At 45.9% G+C, this 23195-nt stretch overlaps 1 protein-coding gene and 1 long non-coding RNA gene across 6 annotated transcripts; one reads left to right on the top strand and one right to left on the bottom strand.

The window, feature by feature from the left end:
• Positions 1 to 135: 135 nt before the first annotated feature.
• Positions 136 to 15122, bottom strand: SALL4 (spalt like transcription factor 4). 5 transcript variants are annotated; one of them, XM_013190206.3, is made up of 5 exons: positions 14749 to 15122; positions 4165 to 6696; positions 3247 to 3554; positions 2174 to 2272; positions 136 to 699 (listed from the first exon to the last, which is right to left on the bottom strand). In XM_013190206.3, the coding sequence occupies exons 1-5, from the start codon at positions 14816 to 14818 to the stop codon at positions 694 to 696; spliced, it is 3015 nt and encodes a 1004-aa protein (XP_013045660.1). In that variant the 5' UTR covers positions 14819 to 15122; the 3' UTR covers positions 136 to 693. The 5 variants fall into 5 exon arrangements, with proteins under 5 accessions (XP_013045660.1, XP_013045656.1, XP_047928562.1 ...); XM_013190202.3 differs by having other exon boundaries at positions 136 to 2272; XM_048072605.2 differs by lacking the exon at positions 14749 to 15122 and adding an exon at positions 14075 to 14275 and having other exon boundaries at positions 136 to 2272.
• A 6-nt stretch (positions 15123 to 15128) lies between these two features.
• On the top strand, positions 15129 to 22459 carry LOC106041654 (uncharacterized). Its single transcript, XR_001210583.3, has 5 exons — positions 15129 to 15320; positions 16427 to 16487; positions 19598 to 19689; positions 20538 to 20626; positions 21830 to 22459. It is a non-coding gene; the product is annotated as an uncharacterized lncRNA (long non-coding RNA).
• Positions 22460 to 23195: the final 736 nt, after the last annotated feature.

Raw genomic sequence — 23195 nt, 5'->3', positions numbered from 1 at the left:
ATAGTTGATCTAGGACTGCAAGTAACAAACAAAAAAGCACAACCCAGGATGATGAATTTGAATAGTCACGGGACTGTGACAGGGTGCCACATACCAAACTTGCTCTTCAGGAGACAAATGCATTACCAGAAAGAGTGTGAAAAAGCCATCCCAAAATTTATTCTCAAAATGTCAACAGAAACGCATCAGTAGATACTCAAAACTACAGAGTTCTTAAAAGTCATACATTCACAATGCAGAAAACTTGACAATTGGGATGCCTTTTGCATGTTCTATGTAACAATATCCATCTTACAGTGTAAACAGGTACTGGTATGTTCTTACTTACAAGTCCAGCAGGAAAGGCACAACTCGGCATACAGAGATCATAAGCAAGAATCAGGTGCAACAACATTACACAAACTTTTGGTAATCTGCATTTTTGGGGCCTTCCACAACAGAGACTGGACTTGATTTCCTGCAGTCAGAAGACTTCTTTCCATTGTTCAGTCCTTCCATACCAAATGCTCAGTTTCCAGTCTGGTTTAGATCCCACTACACAGTTCCAGCAGACGTTAGAGGAATAGTGAAAGGTCAGTCCAGTAAGTCTTCAGGTGCTTCCACTAATACATCAGGTTTTGGTTTCAGATAGTGCATGGAAGCATCTGCTTGAATCTCAGTTCATTACAGTGGTCATTAATAGAAAAATAGACACTACATCTACAAAAGGAAAAAAATGAGGTAGATAACTTAGAATCCAGATGACCATCCCAGCAACCTTCATACAATACACATGGATCATTAATTACCATTTTGGCAGAATGCAAGTTCACAGACCACCAAGAAACTTAATGACCAGAGTAGGAATGCCATCCAAAAAACCCACAAAACATTTAACCTAAGCATGAATACTTCATATTTAAATACAGGTTTACACAGACTGATCTTCTAAATTACCCAAATTAAAAAAAAAAAAATGAAGTCTCTTGCTAAGGAAACCAGTTCCCATGCCTAATTGCAACAGTCACCTGAGATTCCTTGCAGAGCTTTTAGACCTGACTTCCCAAGGCAAGTCTTCCCTTTCAAGAGAGGAAAAAAAAGTATATACATACCCACCCATGTTTGTTTGGGGCTCTTGGTATTGAAATAAAACATCTAGAAAAAACTGCACATCTTTGGAAGTAGGAGTTTTGGCACTACACTTGGAGGACTGTCCTAGTAGTAGTATTAAATAAGCAGCAGTCAACAATACAGAGAATCAATTCCTTAGAAGCAGTGATTAAAGAAAAACAGCAACTTCCTTTCATAGAACTTCTGAGGCAAAAAGGAATTAAAAAAAAGACTTTGTAGTTCTTATACCCATTATAGTAAAAAGTACATTCAGAAACCACACAGAGCCAAAAATCCAAACAGAAAAACTACTTCTAAGAGGGTGGCAGACATTCTAGGATATTTACCCGCATTAATAGTTTTCATTTCTCATCAGTAAATATAAGCTTTTCCATCAACAGTAGGTTGTTTCCACTCTATTCAAAACCCCCAAGTATTTCACTCTAAACAAAGAGGTAAATATTCTAACCTTTGGAATTTCAAGTTGTAGAAACTTCTGTAAGGCTGTACACATTAAAGTCACATGTAAGAACTACTTTGCAAGACCCGCATCTTTCCAAATAGAAGGAAATCCTATTCTTTATTATTTACTATTTGCAAAGCAATATCATGATTGTACTCTGGGCAACTCTTACAAAGACAACCATAAAATCATTTGCACGTCAATAGGAAAATAGGAGGCTGAAGTGGAATCTCTTAAAAATATATGTTTGTGTATATATATCTTTGTTCTTTCTGTACGTCAACTTCACTAGAGTTTTTAGCTAACAGCAATTTTGTTCTCCTCCATGAAATGAGGGAACTGATGTTTTGGCACATTGTCTGCAGCAGCACCACTGGCCTTCTCCGTATCAGAACCAGTCCCAGACTGGGTCCCATCTATTTTGGAAACTGTAGCAGTATTTATTGCCGAACCACCCCCAATGGTGACTGGAAGGGTAGGTAAGCCACCGCTCTGGATCACTGAGATCTCGTTAGTCTTCATTGCTATGCCATTGCTGAGTACCGCTGCATACTGATTCCATACTGTGGGGTCAATGCTCACTGAAGGAGGCATTATATCCTTTGGAAACATTTCAGATACCTTCTTGGGATCATTCCCCAGCAGAGCCATGGGGTTATCAATTGAAAGCCTTCTTCCCCGCCTGGCAGAGTTATTCCACATGTGAGTTCCTACATGGACCTTTCAGAGGGGGGGAAACAAGTAAAGAGAATTGTTAACACTGCAGTTCTTTTATGACAAACCCAAGTTCTACTTTGCTTGCAGCTAAGCTGCTCAGAAGATAAGTATACTCAGTGTGCACTCAGGTCAGTATTTAGGCTGGTTAGTTCTTGTATTTGTCCTCATCCTTCCATGTGTAAGAGAGCCATTCGTGAGCCTTATATCACCACGGCTCTTCAGAGTTTACTACTGAAATATTTGGAGGACTGGTTTCTTACACTTACTTTAAATGACATTGGCATTCTAACCACCCAAAAAGAGCCACACTTGCTGTGAACAGACTGCACTGAAAAAAAACATACTAGTTGATGAAAAAAATCACCAAGTAATTTGAAAGAAGCATTACACCTAGACTAAAAGCTTCAGTGCCACAATTGCTCACAAACTGTAAAGCTGGAAGTCCTCCCTCCCCATCAGCTTTTATGCAAGAAAACTGAAGAGCTTTAAAGGGTTTCTCATGGGAACAGAAAAGCCACTGTGTGAGAGGGAGCTGCAAGTCAGAGCAAATAGATTAATCTGACAATAAAGTTAGAGAAGTACTGCAAGTCTGTCTTGTCCTGCATGATGTTCCAAACCATGCAGTGAAGTGCATGTATTCTGTAAACATCATTCTGTAGCATTTAAACTACAAAATGACTGTCTTGACATCTCCAAATCCAAACAGAAATCAAGTAATTGGCTCAGTAAAGGCTAAACCTCCCCTATTATCAAGAAAGGAAAAGAAATCAAGGACAGCAGCAGACTTCTGCACAGTTAAGCAAGCCAGCTGTCTGAACAAACTCAGGAAGGGGACAGAAGTCAAAGATGACCATCTGAAGAACTAAAAGAAATATCTAGGTTGTCCCCAAAGGCAGGACAAACATTAGCAATAGTCTTTTCCACTCCAGTAAGACTTTCCCCAACAAAAGGGAATCACAACCCAAGAGATGGCTTACCTTCAGGTTTCCTTTCGTTGTAAAGGCTCTCCCACAGATGGTGCAGGCAAATGGCTTCTCACCGGTATGGGTCCGTTCGTGAATCTGCAGGGCGCTGGCAGAGGAGAAGTTCTTCCCACACGTAGTGCAGATGTGCTGTTTGGCTGGACGGCAGAATTTTGGTCGTGGCACGAGGAGAGGGGCAACACCAGGGGAGAGAGCTGGTGGGCCAATGAAATGGCTAGTGCTAATGGGACGCTCGCTCGGCATTTCCATTTTTATGAGGGCTGGCGGGGCCCTAACAAAAGCAGCTGGAATACTAGTTCGACCTGGAGAGAAAGAACAGATAGATAACACTTATCTCATCTCCTGTGGCCAAGCTTAAATCTGGCTGAGATACCGAAGTCCTCGCCTTTGGAGTCACCACACCTGAGCAGCACACTTGCTGAGCCCTGTAAAGCCGTGCAGTAGGGTTGCTACTAGGCCCAGGAAGACATTGACTTATCCCTGTTTTTGTTAGTGAGCTTAAGAGTTAAGAAGCCTCACTTTCTGATCAAATATAGGTCTTTCAGTGGTAAAGAGCTCAAACCCCCACAAAACATTGCAGCAACATGCCACACTCAGGTTAAATTATTTTCCAGGAAACACCAATGTGTATCTTTAGAGAGCTATAGGGAGGTATCAGGCAAGTCCATGAAAGGCAGTAAGTGCATAGCCCCTGTCTACTTTTAGTACCTCTGTACTCCCCCTTGCAGGAGAGGACAGCACTTAAGTCTTTTAATTTTGAGTCTGAGTCACAAAAACTCTCCAGGGCATGCACTCCTTTGCTAACAGAGAAGGAATAGGGGAAAATCAAGGTGGTTTTGGCTCCTGTTGATCCTTTTAGAGAAAGATTTCCTCCAGTCCTACTCCCCCACCCCAGCATCTCAAATTACTCACCATATTCTCCATTTGCAAAGTGTAAGCCAGGTTCTTCTTTAATGACCTTCCGACCAATATTGCCGTAAGTTAAATCCAAAGCAACAACTCCTTCCATTTCTCCTGAAGCATTTTCAGGACCCTCAGATTTATTTCCCGTGCCTGCATCTTCCTGACTGTTGAAGCTAGGTGACTTCGACCTCACACTCTCAGCTTGGCTGTTGGCTGGGGACAGAGCCTGGAGCGATGCAGACTCAGAGGCAGCAGGGCTCCTGCCGTTCTGGTAATCCGGATCTCCTGCCACAGAAGATGAATCGTTTGTCATGCCATCGCTTTCTGCCGAGCCATTGTCGCTGGACTTCAAGCTGCTTTGCCGTTGCAAGTTCAAAGTAGAGCTGACAATCTTCATTTGATTCTCCAGTGCTGCAATACCAGAGAAGCCAGATGCCGTGGCTGGTGATTCTGATTGTGCATCGTATGGAGTAGGAGGTTTTGAGGAACTCCTAGGGCCATCCTGAGACTCCAGGTCCTCTTCCATCTCTATGTTCTCCACGTTCTCATCTGGGCGGCTGACGTCTCCGTTCTTCTCAGCTACAGCAGGATCCACATCAGTGTTGTCAGAGGTGTTTTCGGGCATGGGTGTATTAGGTATCTGTCCCCCCATATGCATGCGGATGTGCTGCTGCAGCACAACTGCGTTTGTAAACTTCTTCTGGCAAATAGGACACGAATGTTGCATCTTCAGAGGAGTATTGGCTCGGTGGACACCATAGTGAGTTTTAAGGTTCCCTTTAGTGGAGAAGGCACGACCACAGATCTTACACTTGAACGGCCTCTCTCCAGTGTGAGTACGATAATGCATTTTGAGTGAGCTTTGACAGCTCAGCACTCTGTGACAGATCAGACACTCATTGGGGTCAGCAGTGGATTTGTCGATGTTTTCAACCAGCTGCTGAAGCTTCGATGTTTCAGAGCCTTGCTCGTTGGACCCACCCGCGTGGAAGATGCTCCCGCTACAGGCAGCTTGTGGTGAACTCAAGCTCTGCTCTGTTCCCGATTCGTGACCGACCGCCCCTGATGAGGAAGAGCCACCTTCGCTTTCTGGAGAAGGCCTTGACTGCAGGTCACCAGAGAACGTACCGGGCAGGGACTCCTTAATGCCTGCTAGGTTGGAGACATTCTGAGGTGCGCTGGTCGCCGCAGAGGTAGGCAGGGTTGTTAGGAGAGGTTTGCTATCCACGATTAGGTTGGACTCATCCAGTGGCACAGACATCCCATAGGGGATTCCGCTGCTAGTGGGAACATTGTCCAGGTGCTCAGGAACCGGGTACGGATTCATCTTTATGTGGGGATATTTGTCTTTGTGACGCTGAAAATGCACTTTAAGGTTTCCTTTGGTTGTAAAGCGGTTGCCACAAATGTTACACTTGTAGGGTCTCTCACCGGTGTGGGAACGGAGGTGAATCTGCAGAGCACTGTCATTGCCAAAGACCTTGCCGCAGAATTTACACTTGTGTTTGAAGAACGGCTCTTCTGCATTCGATTTGCTTTCAGACACGCAAATATTGGGAGGTTTCCCCTTCACCCTCTTTGAGGAATCTATTACAGAAGACACAGCCGAAAGTGGATTTTGGAAGATGACGGAGTGGGAGGATTGAGGTAGCAAAGGATTCGGGAACCGAGAAATAGAGCCGGGGAAGCTTCTGCTTGCCTCCGGCTTCAAGGGGAAGGAGGAGGAAAGCCCGGCAGCCAGCGAGCCAGCGGCCGCAACGCCAGTGTTAGAATGAGGTAGTTTTCCTTGCTTCAAGGATTCCAGTGATAGGCTCTGGCTTCCAGCTTTTTGTCCGATTAAAGCAACAGCAGCCGACAGCTGCTGAGACATGTGAGCACCCAGAGCTTTCAGCGGATCAGCAGCAGCAGCTATAGAAGGATGCAGGGCATGGGGAGCCATCATGGCAATCTGAATGCGAATTTGCTCCGTCAGCTGGATTTGCTGGAGCTGCTGCTGCTGCAAACACACGAGCTGCTCCAGGATCATCGGAATAGCATTAAAACTGGCTGCTGAAGAAGAGATGGCATCGGAGGTACGTTGGTTCACAGCCACTTTAGTGCCACGTATCGTCTGCAAAGTCACATTAGTGTTTGGTACTTTAGATTTTGGTAGATAGCTTAGCCCAGGAGTCGCAGGCGCAGCAGGGGGTTCTATTTTAAGGTACATTCCTCCTACCGATTCGGCATCCATTTTTCCTTCTCTCTTTTCCGTAGAACCAGTGCAGCCCTTTGCCTGAGTGTCCTTGCGTGTCCTGCTATCCATTCGGTCGGTTGGGAAGCTCCCTACAGAAGCTTCAGAGAAGCTTTCAGGAGGTACTGCTCCCTCACTGTCATTCATGATTAGGACAGGTGGATTTTTAGTGCAATTTTTCTTATGCTCAAGGAATTCAGAGAGATCAAAGAATTCTGCACAGCATTTCTCACAGATTTTAGTTTCCTCTGTTCGGCACCTTTTGGAACTCATTTCACCATCTCCGTCACCTGGGACGTCTTGTGGACTCCCTTAAAATAAAAAAAAGTCACATCATTAATAGCTCAATTTAGACTGACTTCACCAGAATTTCAAGTTAAGATACAAGGCACTTTTCAAGTGCCAAAAATCAAGTTTGCAGATTGATCTGAAGTCCTATGCTGTTTTGCTACCAGTTCACTGGCAGCCCAAGGAAATCTACACGGCAGTTCTGTTTTCCATGAAAACAATAAGAAGAGTCTCACAAGGCTTGAGGGAAAGAAGTTTGTTGCAAATCCCTTTTACATCCCTTAAATCCCCTTTTCTACCTTTACAGGTAGAAATGAAACAGTGGAGCAAATCAGCTAGTTCCTGCAATACAGCTAAATGGAACATGACCCAAGCAAGACAGAAGGCATCATTACATAGGAAAAACCTGATTCTCATAAGCTTAGTTTGTGTTTGTTTTTTTTTTTTTTTTTTTTTTTTTTTTTTTTTAAACATCAGCTCAGAATTCATAGTTAACGGTCTCAGAAACTCATATATGGTTGTTAACACAAGAACTTCAAGCGCAGTTCTTAATCATACACTGATACATTAAATGACATTCACTGCTCCGTTATGGAGGTAATTGCTCCCAAAGAGGGCTGACAGAAACAAAATTCAAGTCCAATATTAGCTTTGAAACACTTCAAAAGCCAACTTGCATGAAAATAATCCTCTACAAAGTCACAGCAGTAAAGAAAAGATGATTAACTTACAAGAATCCCACACGCAGGAATAAGCTTATGTTGATACTGACAATTACTAGCGAGCCAAGCAGTAGGCCCTGCTTGCAACACTCACAAAGCAGTTCCGGACACGGTAAGGATGCTGGATTTAGGTGTGTTTGTAACTTGCCCCCCCTTTTAGGGAGGGGGAAGGAGAGCAAAGCCAGCCTGCAAGTCCACTCCTGCCCTCCCTCTGCCAGTGCCCCACCAACTGAGCACAACTTGCATGCGGACACGCAGAAAACATGATTCAGGGAAATACCAGAATGGGAAGAGAGGTTAAGAGAAATTCTAAACCAAAACAGGATGTTTTTGTTCAATCTAGCTATCTTTCAAACAAACTCACACTGAGCTCGAGGCGGGTGGGTGTTTGGGAGCGTGCAGGGGGTAAAGCCTGAGGCCCGTACAGCTGAGGGGAGAGCACGGAGGACCTCGGATAATTCATGGCCCACACTAGGTGAAGCGTCCTGTAACTCACAGTAATTGGTCCCATTTTAATGGGTGTCAAGGGTGCAGTAACCAAGTGCCTCACTGCCCCTGCTCGCCTCCCACACACGGAGGCATCAGGGGCACTCTGCAGGCCTCAGTCACAACAGAAAATTTGTACTACGGGGCCTCATATTTGGGGCCTGCACCTCCAGTAGTTCACCCCAGGGCTCAGCTCCGATTCCACGCTGCTAGTCCACACTGTCTCAAAAATGGAACCAAAGACTCTGCAAGCACAGGAGCTATTTGCGGCTTTCATTTTAAAGGTGTAACTGAACCACACATCTGATACATGTGTATATCCTGTACATGGCAGGGCGGAGGGCGAGCATGTCCAAGCAACAACCTGAGCACGTTCACTTACTGTTTCGGGGAAGTGTAATCTCTGTGGGGGAGGATATTGTAAACTTTGACATTTGTAAGGGTAACGAGAGTATTACATATTTTATATAGATGGATAGATATAGCGAACTAATCAAAACTTCAACTGCTTAATGTGTTGAGTGGTGGAAAGTACACGTTAAAGTTTTCTTTTAAAAAAATAGATCAACTACAAAACACAAATAGAGGCCCCTTATGCTACAGTCTGCAGAGCAGTAAATCCAAATCTGTACGTATATAACACTGTTAACCACAGATTTCAAGGTTACAAGTCAAAGTCGCCTTTGAATGAGGAGAAGAGACGTTCTTGGTACGTTTGTGATCATAACCATTTGGATCACTCATATCCAAACAGTCCTACAGGGAGACTGAAACACTTTTTCCCCTCCCTCCTTCAGCCCAAACAACCCTCATAGATGAAGGTAATGAGAAGGTAATGAGAATTGCATACATTTCCCGCTCCAAATATTAAATTGATGCCTCTGAAGTTAATTTAACTACGGACAAAATCTACTCTGCTGACTATTTAAGTACAAGAAGTACATGATGCAGAACTTTGTCAATAAATAGGGTCGACTGAGGTCAAGACTGAACGTTTTTAAACTCCCATCTTTGCAGAAGTGCGAGCAGATAAAACGGGAAAGAAAGTACTAGACAGTGGAAAAAAAGACAAGAAGTTTCCATAAGAATGTTGCACACTGACTCCAGGTCTTTACTTGACTATTTTCACAACTATTCCCATCCAACAGGTACTTTACAGACCACAGCCTAAAACACCAAAACGTCTTTTCCAAATTCTTTAAGGTTTTAACTTTCCCTGTGTTGCACAGTAACATTAGGTTTTACTTTAGAAAACACAAAGCTTTCTTCCAGTCTCTCATCTGTGAGCACACGCATTTCACACTGCAGTTTGCACCTCCGTGGTGGCAATGCAAAATGCTTCAAGTGGAACAGAAACGGCTGCATGAAAGACTATACCCCACCCCAAGGATAACTATGGATATATATATATATATATATATATGGATGGATAACTATGGATTCCAGGATAACTATGTCTAGACAAGTCCTCAAATTTTAACTGCTTCAAAACACATGATCGTTATTTATCCCTTTCCATTGGGAGTACCTTATTTTTCCACTGATAAGACCGTATTAAATTCAAAGCCCTTTCCTCCCCCTCCACATAACAGTCCACCTTCCCCATTTTTGTAACACTGAGGAGCTCCAGAAGCGGCCTTTTTGGTTTTATAAATGAGCTGCCACCTCAGAGGGCATCTGCAGTAAGCTGCAGGTACCTGTGTTGGGAAAGCAGCCTGCCTGCAGACACCAGCGCTGTCACTGTCACATTTTAGTTTCCAGTTCCCCTGTTTGACAGTAAGACACGAAGGGAGGACTCCAAACGAATTCAATTCCCAGCTTGTAGTGACTTGCTGCATGACAAGCAGGGAAGCATTATGCCTTATTTTCCCTTCCACCTCAGCAAAACTGAGCATAACGCTTCCCCTATCTACAACATTTTGTTTTTAAAAGACATAGTCAGTAGGAACAAGGTGCTTGCTTATTGTGCCGTAGCTGTAATAACAAAACAGCAATTGACTGTTTCTTTACAAAACCCATCTCTATAAACTCTTCATCTCAATTTATCATAGAATATCCAAGTTGGAAAGGACCCACAAGGATCATCAAGTCCTTTGGGGACCACTCCCCCCCCCCCCCAAAAAAAAAAAAAAAAACAAAACGAGGCCATGCGTCTGAGAGTGTTGTCCCAGTGCTTCTTGAACTCCAGCAGGCTCGGTGCTGTGATCACTGCCCTGGGAAGCCTGTTCCAGTCCACCCAGCCCTGCAGGAGTGCTAGGCAGCCAGCAGAGCACCCCACTCACCCCAGCTACCACACACGGGGGTAGTGGGCTTAACCCCAGGCTACCTCCCTGCCCAGAAGCCTCCCTGTGCATCTGCTGCCAGCTCAGCCCAAATACTGTAAGAGCACTGGTGGAGGAGCGAGAGCCCTGCCAGAACAATTGCTTGTGCACTCAAGTTAACCCTCTCCAAAGACTTCCCAGGGATAGGACTTTTTTTTTTTTTTTTTTATCTCCCCACCCCCGAATTTCAGGAATGTTATCTCTCAGCATCTAGTTATCCAATAAGTTAGAAGAATGCAGTAAACCCAGCAGGGGGGTTAGATTGAATCACTGGCAAATGGATGGAAAAAATCCACTATTGTGTAGGACAAGGCGGTCATCGACAAGGAGGGCTGATAAAATCCACACAGCTCGAATTAATTTTTTTTGAGGGAATGAGTAAAAGAGAGAAGTAAGTCTTATCTGGTTTGATTTGATTTCAAAAGGGTGCTGCTGGTCTACCACTCATCTGAGCAATTAGCGACCTAATTTTTTTCTACTGTGAGAAGATTATTTCACCTGAATGAGGAGGAAAAGCTATTTTTTGTCTTTTTCCCTTTTTTAATAGTTCAATACCTCTGGTGAGTTTACTTTTTCCCCCCACAGACTAGGGTTGATCAATTTCTAATGCTTTACTGTAACCACGCACTTCCACCTGAGTATTATTTTGTGAAGGATCAGTAAGCACCCACTGCAGCCCCAGCTCTGCCATCAGCTCCCCGGTCCCCTCAGGCACAGTGCTTCCCGAATTTCCCCCCTCCCCTGTTCCCAGCTGAAAACGTAGGGCATTTCAAGAACATTAAACTGTCCAAAATTTCCCTTCTTCCCCTACTCCACTTCAAGTTTTAGCCATAACCAAGAAACACTTGTTTGAGTTAGCAAATACGTGGCTGGCAAGTTACAGAATTATTCCAGAGGCCTCGATGGTTTGCATCCTGAATTTATCTCAGCACTTTTCCACCCAAGGACACGCTGTGCTGCCCCTAACCATTAGGGCTTCCCGTGTTTTCAGGTTTTGTCCAGGCTCTAGCAACATCTCATTACCTACCTCCCGGGTCGCCCATCTGAGCTCTGCTCACCCACCTCCCCAGGAGGAACACCCGGACAGAGGAACAGAGGACAGAATAATGGTACACAGCCCCACGTGAGCGAGCAGCCCTAAAACCCCGAGGAAACCTCCAGGCGAGCAGCACTGCCCCCAGCCCCGGGCACAGCCTCCAGTACAAGCCCCCAGCCCCGCTCCACGTTCCGACGAGGTTTCAAAGGGCTTTAAACCCCCAAATTCCTGGACAACCCCCTTGAAAATGTCCGCGGGCTACCTGCCGGGGCACCACCGCGGCCCCAGCGGCGGGGCCGGCCGGCGGGGGGCACTCCCGTCCCGCACCGCACGGGGCCGCGGCCTCCCCCCGGGACCCCCGGCTCAGCCTCCCCGGGGCTCAGCCTCTCCCGCCGCGCACCCACCTGAGCTCCGCATCCCCGAGCGTCACCCCCCCCTTCTTGGGGCTTCTACGGAAAAGTGTGTGTGGGGGGGGGGTCCTCCAGAGGCTGCGGGCAGCCGAGCAGCCTCCCCCCTGGAGGCAGCGGTATAGGCCGCCCTCGGCCCTACCTGCTCGGCGGCGGAGCCTCCGCGGCTCTCGGTCCTCCCAGCGGCGCGGCCGCAGCTGGAAGCAGGGCGGCCCCGGAGCACACTTAACACTAGTACAGTGTTTAAGACCCGGCTAAACGGCGCAAACCCCGCTGCCAAGGTCAATTGCATGAGAGTCCTAATTGTGAGCCTGACATCAACTTACCACCCACGGCAAGCGGGAGGAGGCAAAGGTTAGAGCAGCAGCTCTGTCAAAACGTCACATGCCGCCGAGCCCAGCCGGGCTCCGGCACTACAACCACTCTAATGTTTCACTTACGTAAAAGGAAAAACAAGAGGGCATCGCCCACCCCCGGGCACCCTCACCCTTCACACCGCTCCTGGGTCCCCCCTGTCCCGGCCCGGCCCGGCCCGTGCCTGTCCCGCTCCCAGCCCGGCCAGCGGGCGAGCTCCGAGAAATAATAATAATAATAATAATTAATAAAAATCAGAGCAGCACTACCGAGCAACTTCGCTCTCCTCCTCGCTCAACACCTCCCTCGCAGCATCAACACGGCTCGACCTGGGATTGGAATAAAGGGGATCTCCAATTTTTTTGCCCGGAAAAAAAGTTGCCGGTTCATACTGTATTTTTAAGAACGAACCTGATTTTTTTTTTTTTTTTTAACGGCAGCAGTCCAGCACAATGGGCATTTTCAAGCCCTTTGTGAAAATGCTAATTTTCGCTGTGTAGTATTATTCTCCGGTGACCACCTGCTGATTTTTTGACCTGTTAATCGATCCTCAGGTTAGCAGAAACCGTTTCTCAACGCGCCGCATTGTTCGCAGAGGTGGGTCCCAAATCGCTTTGTACAAAAATTAAAAAAAAAAAAAAAAAAGGAGCACTTGCGAAGAAGGAGATAAGGGCTTGATTTTATTATTACGGTTGTGTATATACCCGATAATGTCCCAGACAAATCCCCGGGGTATTTCGACTTTGTTATGCAGCTTCATCACTTGGTATTTACGGACACACCTGGAGCGGGGAAGACGGGGCCGGGCAGGGAGATTTGCGGGCGATAAGAGCCGCGGGTGTCGCAGCCGCGAGGTGGCTCTCCGAGAGCGGCCACCGACAGCGGGGGTGGCACCGGGGGGCCCCGCACCGGCCCCGGGGGGCTCCCGGTAGCGCCGCTCCCCTCGCGGTGACCACCGCGACCTCCAAAAGGAGCCCCCTACCTCCACCCCCCGGCCCATGCAATCACTGCTCCGGCTCCCGGAGAACGGGGGGGGGGGGGGGGGGGGTGTAATTTTCATCGAGGGTTTTGTTGTTTAAAAAGAGAAAAAAATAAATAAAAAAGCCCCCCCACCAAGCGCACAGCAGCTGCCCAGAAGAGCGGTGCGGAGCGACCCTCCGTCCCCTCCCCGCACGCCCCCCCGCCCCAAGCGGGCCGCATCAGGAGTTATTAACCCTTTTGTTTCAGCGCAGCCCCGGAGGTGCCTTTCCAGCAGTGGGCAGAGATTTACATGTGGAAACATCACCTCCATCCCCCAACCTAACCATATGCACAAAGGAAAACAGTCATGCATTAAACATGGGATTTATTGCCTTCTGGCCAGCTTGCCGATTCTTAAGTCACCATTAACCGGACCCAACAATCGCACATTTCGAATCAAAGAAGAGAGGGGGGAGGAGGAAAAAAAAAAAAACCAACAGCCCGAACCTCCTGCGGTTTGGGAATCAGCAGCTCCTGGAACGTGCGCTGGTATCGATCAGCTCCAGGGACGGAAAAACCCCACACGAAACCAGCCCTTTAAAAAGGCAGAAACCCCCCAAAAGTTCGGGGGGGGGGGGGGGGACACCTACAGAAGTGCTCGGGCTGCTAACACCCAGCCTCCCCTTCCCCACCCGCGACGCGCCCCGCACGCTCCCCCTGGGGGTCGCAGCGGCTCCGGGGACCGAGCAGCCTCCCCCCGCGGGGAAGTGCCCCAGGAACTTGCCCCCCCCCGCCACAAGGCTGTTAACAGAGGGGTGAGAGCCCCTGCCCGAGCCCAGGGTGCCGGGACGATGCTGCGGGGCACGGCGGCCCCGACCCTTCCCCGCTCCCGTGGGGGACGGGGGCGAACAACCGCCCCCCTCCACCCTTTCCCCTGCACGCCCACCCAGGGCTCCGGGATAATTTTGAGTTCAAATCGAGACTTTTCCTCTTCCCTTCGCAAGGCAGAGGGCTGCGAGCTCCCCGAAAAGGAGGCACCGTGATTTGCGGGAGCACAAAGCCCCCCCCCCGCCACCCAGATACAAAGCGCTCGCGCACACCCCGCGTCAGCTCACCGGAGTTATTTTAGGAAGTCGGAAATCAAAGATGGCTGGAGGTCAAGCTACAAAAGGTCCAGGGCGATTGTGATCTCCAACAAAAATAGTCCGAACGCTTTTTTTTTTTTTTTTTCCGAAAAACCCCACAAAAAAAATCTTCGTAGAACTACCGAGAAAGTCTTAAATAGAGAAATCGGGGAAACCTAGCTCGAGTCATTTCCTACCCCTGAGAAGACGGTTCGCAATTCCTTCCTCTTTCCCCCCCTAACCCCCCCCCCCCCCCCCCAAAAAAAAAAATCCTTTCCGCCCCAGGCGGGGTTTGGGGTTCGCCCCCCATGGGGCTGCGCCCCGAGCGCGCACCCCACGCGGGGACCCGCGCGAGTTCCGCGGGACCGGGGTGCCCCCGTGGGGGGGTTCGGGGAGGGGGGGGACATTGGGGGACCCCTCGGGCAGCGCTGCAGGGCAGCCCCAAGTCGACCCCCCTGGGGAAACACCGAGACCCCCCAGCCCCGCGGAACAACTCCAGAGATGTAAGCGCCCTAAAAAGCCAACGGGGACCCTGTGGGAGCCCGAGGGGGGGGGGGGGGGGGGGTGAAACACGAGGGTTGAAAAATCCCCCCCCCACACCAAGAGCCCCTCTGCCTCCTCCGTGCATCAGCGGAGCTGGGGGGCGCCGGGGCTGCGCGCCTTACCACTTGCAGCATCTGGGGGCTGCTCCTCGGAGTTGATGTGCTGGGGCTTCGCCTGCTTCCGTCGCGACATGGTGCACCAGCATCGGGAGCAAAATAGTAGCAATTATTTTTCCTCTTCACAACAAATTCCTAGAGTTGGGAAATTACCCCCATTGGGCGGAATGCGCATGTCAGAGTAATTATGATTATCAATAATGCATTGCGATTTATCATGGGTCCCTGACAGCTGATTGGCCTGAGTCCAAGGGCTCACAGATTATTCAAATAAGGTCCATTGATCAGGGCGCAGCGGGGCACGCTGGGCGATGTAGTCCCGGCACGGCTCGGCCCGGCCCGGCCCGGCCCGGCCGACAAAGGCGTGCGTCCTGCCGGGGGCCGGGGCAGCCCCCCCGGGCTGCGGGCAAGGGGCAGGATCCGGCCCCCCGAGTAAACAAGCGAGCCGGCGGGCTGCCGAGGGACAATACCTTTGTTATCTCACCTGCGCTTTTTATATTGTACTTCGGGAGATTTGGGGTTTCTCCCTAAAGCGAGCAGAAACCCGGGACAATGCTAATCCCAAAGCGGGAGATAAGGTGGGAAAGGAAAGAGCCCCGATTGTCCGGGGGAGGCGAAGCCGGGCTCCCGACGTGGCGAGTTAAGGGGCTTTACAGGCGGCTCCGGCCGGCGTTTGTGCAAAATCTGCTTTTAAGTCTCACTTTCCGGGAAGCCGACAAAATTGAGCCGACAGTATTTTGAAAAGCAAATAAAAACGTTAGTCATGGAAAAGATTCACGCGAAAAAAAAAAACTTGAAGCAAGTGAAAAAATTGCGCTTTGAAAGTGGCCACGGGAGCCAAGTTGGTTGGGTCATTTCCATTTTGTCCGATTCCACGTAAAAATGCCCCATTAATGCTCCCCACGAGGGCCGCCTGGGTGGCCCCTGGCGTTTGGTGGCATGCTGGAGGCACAGTCCCCGTGGCTCCCTCGGCTTGCTGCACCCCGCTTTGCTGAGCCTCAGATTTACTTCACTGCAAAGCCCCAGGGAGTTACAGAGCGGTCACCTCCACCCCTCCGATCCCCACTGAAGGCAGCTGGACATTGCACAAGCAAAAGTGTGAGGCTCCTTAAGCATTTGGAGATGGGGATTGCAAAATCTGTGGGGGAGACTTGATTTCTTTTGTTTTCCTACTGAATCCCCTCCAGGGATTTTTCGGTGAGATATTGGGTTGGCTGAGAGGTGATTTTGTGTTGAATTCAGATTTAGGTTCAAAGTCGGACTCGACATGCACTTGCCAGTGCGTTCACATTTTGCTAGGGTCTGTGCCTCAGTTTCCCTCTTGTAAAATGAGGATGGCATTTCCGCAGCTGCAGAGCTGTTGTGAGGGCAAACATCCACGCATGGATCTATAGATTATTGTGTGCGTGTGTCAGGAGGGTGATTTAGGGTGGAAAACCTGAATCTGGGTAGACAGCACGAAGGTTGGGAGGAAACAATAGTACGTAATGAGGCCACGCAACTGCCACAGACACAATTGCACAATACTGCAGTCTCATTTTACTGGTAAATTCACCAGCATTTTTAACTTTAAAAAACCTGCGTTTTGTACATTTATTATATCCTAACGTTTGCGTTTGTGAACACAGTTATGCCAAGTGCCCGTGGTATAGTTCAGGTTTGACTTTTTTTTGTGATGCTTCAGGAGGGGGGAGCTGTAGTTTGTACATGACAGCCATGAAAAGATCTTAACGTCGTAGAGCAAGGTAAACAGTGCATCATGATCTCATTAGTTATATATCCTCTTGGGGTTTTGTTGTGTTTTTATAGTGTCTCTTAAGGGGGTCTATTTAGCTAAGGATAATACAAATCTTAGAAAAATTCTTGCAGAGCAGAAGGTATCGCCCTCCTCCTTGGACAATTATTGAACGTGGAGGTCAGGGGACAAATTTTGTTTTTCAGGCCACTTCTCTTGCCATTTCCTCTGCAAGCAAATCATTGTCTCACAAACCCCTACTCTTGTTGGGGTACTCTGAATGGACATGTTCCATCAGAAACTTTGCATTTACTAATATAAAATAGAAGAGATTAACAGGTATTTGAAATCACTCTGACCATTTTTATCTGGTGATTACTCCACCCTGTTTCCCAAAGAGCTTCTATATATTTGTTTGTTTAACCAGCAGTTTGAAATGCTCTTTGTTTCCAAAGTGTGTCCTCAGGAAATAGACTGTTAAACAAGATTGATAGCAATTGATCCACAGATAGGTATTTACATTGATGAATTTTCTCCTTTTACACTTGATATGCTCAATATAACCAACAGATTTTCATTTATTACACATAATGCTGCCAGCCCACACCAGCGAATTTATTAAACATGCTGTTTTATGTATCAAGCTGAGACAGACAGCCCTGTACAGTAGATCCATATTTAAAATAAGCGTTTCATGTGGAGAATTTGTACTGAATTTAAAAGAATATATTATATGAAATCAATGGAAGTTTTGGTATTGATTTCAGAGTACTGGGATTTCAGTTGGTATGACTCTATCACACTGAGAGCAGAAGGCGTGTTGGAAAGCATTAACATGAAAAATAAAAAAGCAATACACATTGCTGTATTTAAGGCTGGGAAGACAGCAAAAGTAGGAGAAAGCACAACTGACTGGAAAATATAGGAAGAGGGGAAATGTGACCAAAAAAACTTTTCTCAGAAGGCACCTCCAGCTAGCAGTGATTATAAATAGGCTGTGCTGCATGATTACATCATATGCAAAAGGCATGTTACTTGACTTTAGCACGATCATATGGATTAGCATGATTACAGCTTCTGGATTTGAAAAATAGCAGGCTTCCTTTTCTGGCTTGACATTTATTTATTTTTTTAAGAAAAGTCCAGAGGAACTCTGGGCTTCTACCACCAACAGAGCTGAGGCATCATTCGTGATAGGCATACTTCCAACAGCAGCCCAGCCCCACCCTCGAGGCTGATAAAAGGAAGCTTTTTTAATGCTGTGCATTATGAGCACGTGGAATTCATTGCCACAAGAAACTGCTTCCAGCAGCAGGAACCACGGCTCTGCCCAGCCCTGGAAATTCCTCTCTTCAGGAATGTCACTGCCAAATGATTAGGACTGTGGCAGATCTGACAAGTATGTTTGTGGTGATACATACATTTATGTATACATGTTGGTATACGTGTGTATATATATCTCCATACATACACACTAACTCCCACCAAGGTAGAGAATATTTTCTTAAATCCTTTGCTGATCCTATTCTGATCAGTCCAGTTTATTTCTGGGAAGGATGTACACATTTACAACATAATCTTTCTTTCTAAATTTAGAGTTAAAATATAAATGTCTTTTTCTAAGCTGTGCTATGGTTTACCTACTTTTTTTTTTTTTTTTTTTTTTTTTTTTTTAAGCTTGGAGAGGGGAGGGAAAAAAGCCTTGACATACTCTGAGGCACACCAGTTCACTTTCCTCCTGTATTCTTCCCACCACACCTTACTGCAGGCTCTCAGGGCTTATCTCCACTACATTGAAGATGACTTGAATGTTACCAGTTTGACGTGTTTAGGAAGCCTCAAGTTTGCTGATATGAAGTCGACCATAGCTCTGTAGCTAATGTAAATCAGGCTAATTAATGTTCATTGTTGGGGCAGTTAATCAGGATTGAATATTGAGTCCCAGACATTCAAATTCAGAGCTGGTTAATAAGTATGTTAAATTCCATGTTGGTATTTTTGACTCCCAAACTAGATTTTACTTGAATCCAAAGTGAGGAGACACACTCTTGAGACTGTTTTTATACCACTATAACTATGATAATTAAAGGATGTTTTTTTCTTCTCCTACTTTTTAACAAAATAAGCATTATGTTTTTCCACAGTCTATTCATCCAATCTTTCAAATGAGTCCTGAGCCTGCTGCCTGTTTCTGTCCAAGCTGGCAGTAGGACAGCAGTTTCAAAAAACATGAGTTCTTGGAAACTGTGTGACAATTAGCATCTAAACAGGGAGGAAAGATGCACATTGTGTCTTCACTGAAAGAGAGAGCTGTGGTTCAACCCCCACCTGCATGGCAGCCAGGCAGCATGTTAGCACTGCTGGCCCACCACCCAACTTGTAGCTCCAGGTCTGCACACACACGCTGGCACCAGCCACCCAAACACATCAAGGACTGAGCAGGTGAAACACCAAGGAAGAGGAGAATAATGGAGCAGAAAGCTTTAGAAACAGGCTTCCTTAGCCTGCTGCACAGGGACAGCTTTCTTATCGACCTATCAGGCCAATTATTATGGCTCCTGTTAATAAAGGCACTGTACACAGCTTAAGTACTTTCTGTGCAGGAATTAATACAACTACCCTCACTAGAACAATACCTTATATGTATTTGCAGGGCAAAATAATTAAGGGGTACACCTGTTCATGAATAAACTTTAAATTTAGGAACTCCTGAATTTGCTTCCAGTTTCTCAAACACAGGGCTAAAATCTGTGAGGCCAAATCTTTTGAACATCCTAAAAGGATCCAGACACTGGCATTACTGACATTTAAGAGCTAAAATACTAAGTAAAAGTGATGAAAGCTGCTACCAGGGTATTAACAGAGCTTCATATTTTCTGTACACTGAATGTAGTGTCCAGGTAACAGCATCAGAGAACAGTTATTCACGAATAACAAGTTGTTAAGTGTGAGCCAATGTTCACACTATTTTAATGCTCATGTTAAAGATGGGAACAAACCCTGTTTTAGTAGTTGTGATTCTGCATAGCCGTCTGATTGCCCCCCATTCCCAGTGTCTACTCCAGCTCCATTAGCTGGGATTTCCCTGAAGAGATTATATTATTTTGCATTATGTTTTAGGAACAATATTTAGACATGGATGATGGGGCTGAAGAGAGGATGAGGAGTCTTGAGGTGGTGAAATCTTCACACCTCCATTAGAGCGTGGGAAGGTAAAGGAGAAAGAAGCACAACGGTGTGTGTGTAAGATGTGTTCATGGTTACCCTCCCTCCTTACTTGTAAACAGTTTCTCCTACTCAGGCTGACCACGCTGCTAATTCTAAAACATTTTATAAACACAACAGAAGTACCACCTTCACAGCAGTACTCCTAATGCAGCTAATGGACTGCTGATTCCCATGGGTTCTGTGCTGTTACATCTAGACTGCATTTTATAAAAGATGTGTCTGACTGAAGACGCAGGAAGCAGCTTGAATGGAAGTTACATGTCCCAAGCAAGCTGCGGAATAACGCAGGAATTGTAACTTTTTGAAAGAGCCACCAACTGGCTCCCCAGCCTGGAGGAATGAGAGGCATGTGGGATAGGCAGGTAAACAAACAAATCTGTGGATGTTTGTTAAAATGCCCAAGTGTTTCATCTAGGCAAGAGTAAACACTATCAGCTCTATTTCTCACAGCATGAGAAGTGTCCTAGTGTAATATCTTGTATTAGATGGCAGATGCAATCTGGAGAGAGAGGGATACACCTCTGCCCAAGAATACAAACCAAATATTTTAAGGAATGGATTAACTGTGTGTTAAGTGAATAGCAGTCTCCCACTTTGCAATATTTATTCATTTGCAAACACCTAGTTGCTTCTGAATAAACACTAAGATCAGAGGTAAGCGTAACTTGTCATTGTGGTGCTGCCTTCATTGAATTTCATGACTGAATGATACATCCCAGATAGTAACAAGAATCCTGTGAGATCACTTCCTTCCAGACAAGGTACACAAACTCTTTTAACACTAAGCTGTAATGGAGCCATCAGAAATGTCTAATTATTGTCCCTTTTACAGGCGAGAATGCAGGCAGCGGTGTAAGGGGGCCCCAGATTAACCGTGTGTCCAGGCCATCACAGCTGCCTCAGGGCTGGCATTTTTCGGTGGTAAGTCTCCTTCAGAATTACAAATTGAGCCCAATAGGGTTTGATCATGAGTTGTTTTTTTTTGAATGAAGCGCAAACCATATCCAAAGGTCATTGTAAAATATTTAATCTGGTGGCAATGCTAAATGCTATTCAGTAAGTAACTAATTAGGATGACTTCCCCTGTACACTTACCATCTTGAATAACCATGAGAGACTTGCATGTGGTATCATTTCATAACTTGTCAATACATTGTGCCATTATGTTAACGGCTGGACTCGATCTTAGAGGTCTTTTCCAACTTAAATGATTCTATGATTCCCAAAAAGTAGCTCCCTGCGCTCTATGAAAAGCTCATGAATGTCTGTCTTGGCAAAGGGTTGACCCCTACCAGGTTGCCAAGAAAGTCTGCTGGGCATTTGTGAGTTTATGCAGGGTAGGCTTGAAACAACAGCTCAGAGAATTATGCATTTCCTGTTCATGTCAATGAAGCACCAAGATCGAAATTGAATTATTTTCAGATGTCAAAATACCACTTAGCAGGGATCTTCTACTTAGTAAAATTAGCTCTCACTTTCTGCTTTTATGACTATGATTAGTAATATATGTATTTGGTGTTATAGACCTAATTCCATTTCTTTTGCTACAGCAGTTTTTTTCCCACTACTTTCATCAGTTATATCCTAGTCCTAAATTTGGCTGGTTTCCATGTGGGTGACTTTGGTTCATGCCATTCCTAATGAAGGGCTGACAACCAATTGTTAGTGGAGATTTCAGAGCATTAGCAGGTTTGGGAGTGCTATCTGGTCTTTGATAGCTCAACTTTTATTAAAAAAAAAAAAGGCAACCAAGCACCCTGGTTTTGGTTGTTATGGTTGGAAGACAAGGGAAAAAAAAATAAGTAAACATTAACACTTAAAACAATGGATAGAATGAAGCCAACACCAAGCTATCTGAATGACAGCCTAAAAGAAAATGGGACAGAAATCTATGAATTGCACTTCTTGTGAAGCGTTAGTTTATGTGTAGAATGATGAATTAAATATCTAACAGGATTAGGCTTAGTACTCTACTTCTTACACTATGAATATAAGGTGGAAAATGGAGGGGATATAACAGTATGATCACTCTTGAACATCTGAATAATTTACTGTTTTCACAATTTATGGATCGTGTGCTGAGCATAAACTTTGGAAGAATGTCACCCTTTTGCCTCATTCCAGCTTTCTTACAGATTGATTCTTGGGCAAGTCTTGAAGATGGCAGTAAGTTCTGCCTGCTGCAAGTAACGCTCTTTCAAGCAACTCTTTGGTTTTGATCTGGCTATTATGCAGATGTTGAAGTACACAGCAGTGAACCGTGAGCCCACTGAAGATAAGACTCCACATTTGATATTATTCAGTATCTCTGCTTAGATAGGACAACTAAAAATTGCATTGGAATTTCCTTACACAAGAAAATAAATCACCAAGATTTAAAGCCCAGAGTGAATATTCAGTTTAGATGCGGTGTAGCCATGTGTCTACATTACTGTATTTTAAAATTACAGCATATGTATTTTGTTAAGACAGATCAGAAAATTCAGGCCAAAGTATTGTAAACTGCCACTTTCTGCAAAGCGTTTCTTCTGTCAAACACCACTTTAAGCAAAAAAAAAAAAAAGTATAGCTACTCAGTTTTCTCTTCAAAGAAAATTATTTTTTTAGTGTTAGGTCATACATGGTTCATGCATCATCTCCCAAAATGGCTGAAACAGACTTTAGTCACCATCAAGGCAGTTTAAGTACAACCCTTAGAAATGAAAGAAGGGACCTGGAATTGGTAGATAAATACACTGAAACTGAGCAAGTGAGATTTGGGACAGAACTGATTAAGTTTAATAGCTGTCCCCAAGTATGATTAAACACAATAGGACATCTTTGCTGTTTTGCTGGCCAAGGTCACTTCAGCCAGTCAATTCTGGTATAAATTACAAACAAACTCGAATATTTTTCTGCCTAGGAAACTCGGTTGTTTCATTGTAACCCCATTTACACTGGATAATCAGACTGGTTTAGGACCTTCTGTTTTCAACGCTGGTTAATTAACTAGAGTGATGTATTTTCTGAAGTTATACCGATGCAGCAGGACCAGCTAGCAGAGCTGTCTCCATATGTAAAGCTCCCCTTTCAGCTCTTTTACAGTATCTTCTCCTGTATCTACAAGCCCCTTAGTGCTGATTTTTCCCTCTCCTAGTGTAAATGGTGCACCATCACCATGTGTGTCCGTGCATGTCGGGTCAGCTGCTGTCCCTCAGGGTGTACTGCACAGAGGCTTTTCAGGTCAGGCTTTTCAGTGGAGGTGTGCAGAAGAGGGTGGATTTATTTGAGACCTGGGTGTCTGACCAGTTGTTCCAGGTATGCTGTGGCCTTACAGTAAGCAGGAAAGATGCCAAGCAACTGCGAAGCCACTTGCTCCAGAGACTTGCAAGGTGATGCATTTGTGAAAGTGGTGCTGCATTACTGCTCCTCAGCCCACTGTTGAGGAGCCAGGATGAAGCTTTCTGGAGGAAGAAAACTAGGCAAAAAAAATTTGTTGTATCTGGCTCAA

Source organism: Anser cygnoides, chromosome 16 (genome assembly GCF_040182565.1).
Source record: "Anser cygnoides isolate HZ-2024a breed goose chromosome 16, Taihu_goose_T2T_genome, whole genome shotgun sequence".
NCBI lineage: Eukaryota > Metazoa > Chordata > Aves > Anseriformes > Anatidae > Anser > Anser cygnoides.
The sequence above is the reverse complement of the archived record's forward strand: the minus strand, read 5'-3'. Positions and strand labels throughout refer to the sequence as shown.